Here is a 7,976-nt window from a genome sequence, read left to right as displayed (position 1 = left end):
ATGATGGATGGATGAATGGATGATGGATGGATGAATGGATGAGTGGATGGATGAATGGATGAGTGGATGGATGGATGGATGGATGATGGATGGATATTTGTGTTCATGGTTTTATTTCCTCCTTTGGTTACTACATTCGTTTCCTCTGAGTCACTTCACTTCATTCCAGTTCAGTTTATTTATAAAGCATCAAATCACAACAAAGTTGTCTCAGGGACTTTACAGGAACATTCACATCAAAGACAATTAGTAAAGTTCTCCATCTAAGGAATCCAGCAGACGAGTTGAATCTCGACTGTCACTTCTCATTCAGTCCGTTTTCCTTCCTCTGCTTTGGCTCCGCCCACTCTCACCTGCTCCCAGTCTTCATTCAGCCCAGGTGTCTCCACTTCCTCATCAGAATAAATATTCTCTCGTTCCTCGGTCGAGTTCCTTATCGTTCAGTGTCCTCTCATGTTCTGTAAGTTTTCTTCCTCCCTGATCAACGTCTTGCTTTGTTTAAATAAAGTTTTTAGTGGGTTTTTTTACTCCTTAAGCCAGTCTGCATGTTTGGGTCCAACCTCCAGCTAACGCCCGCCACCGACATCTTTATGCTCAAGTTTAGGTTTTGATCTGTGGAGGGTGAGTTCTCTCAAGGCGTCCATTGTTGACAGTTTTTAAACGTTTGGCTGAAGTTAAAATCTGAAACTCATCTCCGCGGTTTAAACGTCACACAGTAAAAGAGGAGTAAACAAACATGGCAGGGGAGGCTCCAGAGCTTTCTGAACCATCCTTCAGTCGGCGTTCAATCTCACACACTGAAGATGAATAAACTCCACAGAGACCGCCGGTCGCCATGACAACCAGCCAACACACTAAATACCTGCAGGGTGTGCGAGAACCGAAGTCCAGACCCTGCAGGTCTGTGAGGACAGAAGGAAAACGGCAGCATACTTCATAAAAATGTTTCCAGTGAGCTCAAGAAGTAATTATTTTACTCTGCGATGCTATAAAAAAACATAAATTTACTAAAAACTAGAGTTTTAAGAGCAGAAAGCCTCGGCCTGTCAGCTAACATCAAACTGTTCTGTTCACGTGGGAATAATAAAACACAGACTGTCCCTGAACGCAGCAGAGGAGGTGAAGGTCTCCTACCTGTGGCGATGCTCCGGCTTGCGTCTGTCAGGGCGACCTGGGAGGAAGAAGAAAGGAGTCTTTAAAAACCGACGCTCTTCAGCTGCTCAGTCTCTGCAGGACACGACGCAAAGACCCATCAGATTATAAAACCGGAGGGAGACGATGGTGTGGAGCAGAAATAAATCACTCATTTAGATAAAAAACAAATAAATCAAAGCTGCTGGCGAGTCACGACGCGGCAGAGGAAAAAAAGTGTAGCAGTTGTGTAAAACTTTTGTTTGTCAGCAAAATACTTCGAAAACCACTCGAGTGATTTGAATGAACTTGTAGAAGGTAATCAGCGGATGAACATCTACAGCTGAGAACGTGTCAGTCGATCCAAATCAAGATGGAAGCCTCCGCTAATCAAAACGAGCAAACAGAAAAACGGCTAAAACTGTCGGTTTTACAGACACTGAGCTAAAGTTCGCTGTGGTAGTAGCTGAGAGTCGTCTTCAAAATCTGAGCACTAACAGATTGCCTAAGTTATCGGCCTGCACGTCAGCGGGCGATTTGCATTCCTCCGAGAAAAACTACTTTAATTTCCTGTATTTAAACAGATTTTAAGTTCAAGTTTGTTTTATTGTCATTCGCGTCACATGTGGTACACGAGGTGGAACAAAACTGTGTACTCGGGGTCCCCTGTGGAGATTTAAACCCCGTGGAGATGAAGATCTCTGTTGTAAGAGGGAGCTGGGTGAAGGTAAACCGCACACGTCATGAATGAGTTACACAAGTCACAAACTACCGTAATCTCCGGACTATAAGCCAAAACTTTGTTTCACTCTTATACAATGCTGCGGCTAATTTATGGATTTTTATTTTTCATTCATTCATTCAACCTTTATTTAGATAAGTCATGTTGAGCCTAGAAGACTCATTTACAAGTGAGATCTGTTTAGACAAAAAGTAGTGAAACTGGACACATGTAGGAATTGGAGGCAAAAAAAATTCCTATTAGTTTTTCTTCTTGGCTGAGAAGAAAAACTCTGATATTAAAAAACACCTCGCACAAACAAGCACATAGTGACGTAGACATTCTGCAGAGGGGGGAGACGACAAGAGCGGTGAGCAATGTCCATGGACGCTTTCGAGGGCACTGTAAGAGTTCTGATAAGGATGTAATAATCAGCCAGTGTCCTCCGGTGAGATCCATAAACATTCTCAAGGTATGTCGAAGAATGACCAAGGACAACCCCTATGGGAATCCAAGAGTCCTGAAATGATGACAAGTTTATTCAGCTGGTTTCCTCTTGTTGATCAGTTGGAAATTCCTCAGGGAGGGGGTGGTGAGCGTCAGATCACATGTTCTCCAGGCAAATTTAGATAAGATGACCTTCAAGGCCAGCCAAGGGAGCCAAATTCAGATAAACACACAGTTGTTTTGGGGACAGGCAGAACTTAATGACATCTACCTTGAGTCTGTGTTGATCCAAACGGTTCTGAAATGTCCAAATTACATGGCCACACCGATGGAACGTGCCCGAGTAAAATCCCCGAGAGCTGATCCATTCTGCACAAAGCATTTGAGTCTGGGTACTCGAGGCACGAACCAAACCATCATAAAGGCAAGCAGCGTGATCGGGTTCAAATTTGCTGCCGACGACTTCCTTGATTGTAGATAAAACCAGCAACCAGCCGAATCCAAAAAGCAAGAACCAGTTATTGTAAATCCAACTAAATATGTGTCCTTAAAATCCACAGATGGCAGCAGAGATAGACACATCATCAAGTCTTCAAGTCGATGAGATATCCAGCTGCGTACGTACCAACAAGGCAAATCGGCTCGCCTAAAGCCTGAAATGTTGTAAATTGAGTTGAGGGACCAACTGGTCAAATCAAGTCCATAATTATGGTTCTGAAGATGCAAGAGAGGCTCAGAGCAGTTTCACAGAGAGACAGAGCAGCAAAGCAAAGCAGAGGGAGGGAGGGGGGAAGCGTCCGACCTCAGCGAGAGCAAGTGGTGAAATCAACCAAGATGACGGACTAATGAGCTTCATGCCGCCAAAACATTTAGCCTCATCACACCCGGGCGCTCACATGGCTGCCCAACACACGTCTCTCTTGGGGGGTGGGTCCTTGTGACTCAATGAGACTACCTGTATAAATAAAGGTAAAAATAAATAAATAAATCTGACCAATTAAATTACTGACCAGGTCACAGTCGAACCAATGAAACTTTGAATTACCGTAAATCAAACAGACTCACTAAATCCTTCAGATCAGTTGTTTTGTGCTTCATGCACCTTCATCATGGAAAACACAGGAAGAACTGCAGACGATGCAGCGTTCACATTAAAGGTGTTGAAGAACGAGACAGAGCCGCTGCACGTAAGCCTGGTGTTTCCTGTTGGCTACTCTATTTATTTATTTTTTTAACCAGCTGTGCTAAAGGCACTGTTCAGAACAAAAATACTGTATGTATTTGTGTTACCTGTACGTATTTAATTAAACGTTTAGAAATTAATTCTGTGTAAATATCTCAAACGTGGACACGTGTTTTATAGCTGTAATAGTTATTTTGTAAATATTATTATAATCATATATGGTATTTTATAAGTTAGTATTTTTTGTTAGTATTTTATAATGTAGCTGTTTTTGTTTTGTTTGTATATAATTTCTTCTATTTTCATGTTATGTGCTTTTTATACGATTTAATATTGTTATATTTAACCTCATCTGTGTTTTTTGTTTTGTGGCCTAAATATGTACAGTTTGTTTATTTAGTGGGCGTGGCTTAAATTCGGGTGCACTCAATAGTCCGGCAATTACGGTAATCAAACGACAAACACTTGAACAATTTAAACAATCATAAAAGACATTAGTTACCGTAGAAAAACGAACACGGACAATTTCCTGTTGTTGTTTATATTAATAAGTTTAGATGAACTAGAAAAAAGCTGAAATAAAGTTTTACTGTTTGATGCTAACCGTTGCTTGTTATTATTATTTATGAGTATGTCTCTTTTAATTGACGTCAGTCAGAATATTCAAAGTAAAATAAACATTTAATCCACTACATTTGTTTGTAGATACATGTACTCTTCAGTTTTATAAGTTATGATTAAAATGACTGACTTTATTCTGCTGGATTAAAACAACAACCTCGATGATGTGAACGTTTAATTTATCTACGCGTGTTCAAACGGTTCAAGTGGATAAAAACTAACGGGGTCGACTCGTGCCGGGGGGTGTACCCCCCCATGTATGTAAACAGACGGGAGCGTCCGGCTCAGAAGGAGCTTTTCCACGATGAATCATCGTCAGTCAGCTGCCAGCTCATCTCTTCGTGCTACGTTTCACTAAAGTTTAGAGCAATTTGTTGAATTCTAGAAGACAAAGGAAATGAGCAGCATTTACAAACAATGACAGGAAGTGAGAACCCTCTGATAATAAACTAACCGTCAGGTGAGCGTTACGTTCAGGATGCAACAAGAAGAATCACAGCTGGTGGACTTATGGATCTTAAACGTCTTGTTTCCACATTTTCAACATTAACTAAAGAAAATGAAGAAAAGGAAAAGATGCGACATTTCTTTGTAAAGAGATTTTTCCATTTCCTACCTCCTCCTCTTCTCCTCTTCGCAGCCCAAACTACAAACCAGTTCAGGTTGATTCACTTTGAATCTAAAAACGAGACTTCTTTCTCTTCATGTCCAAACCCTGAGAATTATTTTCATAATAACTTTTCTGCTCCCTTCTTCTTTTCCTCTACTTTCCCTGAAACTCCGGACCGCCCACTCCTTCAGCCGAGCTTCCCGATTGGCTGAGGGCTTCCAGGAAGTGAGGCTGTGATTGGCTGCTGGGGGATTCTGCTGCAGTCATCAGAGTTTTAGCACTTCCAGATGTTCGTCCAAGCTTCGGCAGCATATTTCACTCAGAGCTCGTCGTCCGTACGGTTTCTTCTTCGGAACGAGGAGTTCAGACGTTAAAGGGATGGTTAAAATATAAATAATCATGTTTTCCTATGAAGTGTCATTGCTCTTCTTTGAAGATGATCCAGCAGAAATTAGTTTATTCAGGTTAGTCTAATAAGAAATGATCATAAAGTTGGTAAGAAGATCCCAACTTGAGGTCTGAATCGTCCAGATCTACAACAAGTCTGCAGAAAAATGGGTCGATTTTTGACTATTGTGGTTGTACAAATAAAACATGTACGTTTAATCACGGCTGCGGATGTAAAAAGTTCCAGTTATTTACATTTAAGCTGAACTGGAGAACACAGTGATTGAAAAATAGGATTCCCTGAAACAACTACAATATTATTTATTTTCTTTAGCTCATTAAAAACAACTTATGATGACAGAAAGCTTTACGTAATTCAGCAGCGGTGGGCACTGCTAACCAAAACATTAGCTTAGCTAAAACATAATCTGCTAACAAAAAATAAATAAATTAATTAAAAAACTTGCTAAACGGGTAAAAAAAAAAAGCAGAAGCTAATGCTAACCGCTAAGGCGCTCAGTCTGCATCACGTGTTCGTCCAGTTGACACCGCACACACAACGCTCGTGATGAAAGCATGCCGCGCCACAGGTGTGAGAGGAAAGCTGTTTTAATTTGGGATAAACGACATAAAAACAGAAGTTTAACACATCGGAGAAAACGTTTGTGCTATGCTGTTCAGCTAGCTGCTGCGTCGACCAATCACGTCCCGTCACACGTGCACGGACTCTTCGAGACACGCCCACAACAGACGGGAACAAACGTGTGAATTTCGTTAGCGGACTTAAAGTTAGCACAACCCAATTTAGCGGAAGCTAATTGGTTCGCTAACGATCTCCAAAGTTAGCGAAAACGCTAATCCTAGTGTTTCCCCTACCGTTATACAAGTAGAGCGCTCCGCCCTGTCAACAGAACCGAGCGCCCCGCCTACAGAAATGTCCTTCATTCCACCTCAACCCCGTCGGAACTGACGTAGCGCGAATCTAGTGGCGTGCAATACAGCCACGCTAGCAAAAAAATGCTGCTGACGTAGCGCTAAGCTAGCATGAAACGCAGACTTGCCTTCGTCTCCAACCCCACCCCCGTCGACAACAAAAAAATAATTAGATGAGCACCCTGCCAAGGCACCTGATCTAGGGGAAACATTGAATCCACTAAACGAAAAGTTGGCTTCGCTATTAGCCGTTAGCAGATTAGCGGGACCGTGCCCGCCATTGCAAGAAAATACAAAACGTTAAAAATACAAAATCTAATGAATGAAAAAGAAGTGAAACAAGACGAGCAGAGATTTTAAAGGTTGAACAGACTCAGTGTCATTAAAGGTCTAGCTTTCCATTAAGGAATGCATATCGCCCATCTTGAGCTCCGGAGTTTACGGCCATCTTGTTTTGAGAAATGACGGAGTGGTAGCCGTTTGATCAAACCTTGAAACTAAAGTTCAGAAGAACGTCGTGTAGCAGGATGTGTTGTGAACAGCTCAGCTGCTACCACACCAAATGTTAGCTCAGTGTCAGCTGTTACAGCCACTTCGTGTTTTCTGAGACAGCTAGCTGTGGCGGCCATCTTGTATGGAATGTCTCCAAAGCTTAATAAGTTGTTGACATACGTCTGTCATTTATTTCATGGAGGTGTTATTAAATCCATCAAGTGATTCGTGTGATATTTTGCTAAAAGACAGAAAGAGTTGGCTCCAAATAGACAATGACCAAAATTATGTCTTTGTTAGCATTGATGCTAATCTTCCACGAGATAAAAACAAAAAGAAGGTTCAGATAATTGTTGGATTTGAAAGTTTTCATTTAGCGTCATTTTACTAACTCCAACGAGATCCACTCCTCTAGAAAACACATCTGAACGCCAGAAAAATTAAAACCAGACTGACGCAACCCCTCAGAGACCAGAACCACAGAGCTGGAACGCTGCAAACCCTCACACGGCTTCCAGGATTTACTCTGCAGCGAACGAATCGATGTTACAAATGGATGAGGATATTTTACAAATGATCTTTTGTTGCTTTACAAAATATTCTAAACTGATTAAATCACAAGAAATTAGTGTCAGATAAAAAAAGAACTGATAAAAAATTAATGTAATCTGGAAACAGTTTGAGTTTTGCAGCTCAGCAGCCGAGTCAGACTGTGACACACGTTCTCACAGATAAACACGTTAATACGTTTAACTTGTAAAACGTTTGAAAACACACCTAATGATTAATTAGTTAAATTAAATGGTGCACATCTATCGAGCTAATTATTTATAAAAAGGTATTTGTTATTGAGGCCAGAAACTGTAAATGTTTCTGAGGTATCATGATGATCAGTTTGTCCAGTGACCCAGAGAAAAATACCGTATTTTCCGCCGTAAATGTTGCACCGCCCCATAAGTCGCTTCAGTCCAAATATGTCTAATAAAGTGGAAAAACATAAATAAGTCGCATCTATTATGCGTCATCGCTGACGACCTGGAAATGTGGACCGGTGTTGTGCCAAAAATCGATTGGCTGCCAAATGGCGGCCGCGGGAGCGTGCACGGGAGGACTTTAACAAGAATTTAACAAGATGAACACTTAAAAACAATTATTTGTTTGCTCGAAATTATAGTAAAGGCGTGTCTCAGTCTAATTTTTGCTTAATAAATGCACTTTGACGGTCAAATCAGCTGCATTTCAAAAGACAATACGCGGAAATGGGTGCGCGCAGAGGGCGACCCGCTGTGCATTTCTTTGAAATTTAACAAGATGATTCAAATTCAAAATTCAAAAACACTTTATTAATCCCAGAGGGAAATGAAGTGTTGTCGTAGCTCATCATCCTGGTTTCATTCAAGAGTTGTTACATGCTGATAGTTGTGGGCAGGAAGGAGCTCCTGCAGTGAAGC

The 7,976-nt window shown here is 41.3% G+C and overlaps 1 protein-coding gene across 1 annotated transcript in view; it reads right to left on the bottom strand.

Moving 5' to 3' along the window:
* LOC119410062 (SH3 domain-containing protein 19) overlaps positions 1–7,976 on the bottom strand; it is a gene marked incomplete in the record, with an annotated part of 43,878 nt that overhangs the window by 25,276 nt on the left and 10,626 nt on the right. Inside the window, 1 exon segment of the mRNA XM_037676970.1 lies at positions 1,135–1,171. Within this exon segment, the coding sequence (XP_037532898.1) occupies positions 1,135–1,171 (37 nt within the window).

This window comes from Nematolebias whitei, chromosome 1 (genome assembly GCF_014905685.2).
Source record: "Nematolebias whitei isolate Nwh7 chromosome 1, NemWhi1, whole genome shotgun sequence".
Lineage (NCBI taxonomy): Eukaryota > Metazoa > Chordata > Actinopteri > Cyprinodontiformes > Rivulidae > Nematolebias > Nematolebias whitei.
The sequence above is the reverse complement of the archived record's forward strand: the minus strand, read 5'-3'. Positions and strand labels throughout refer to the sequence as shown.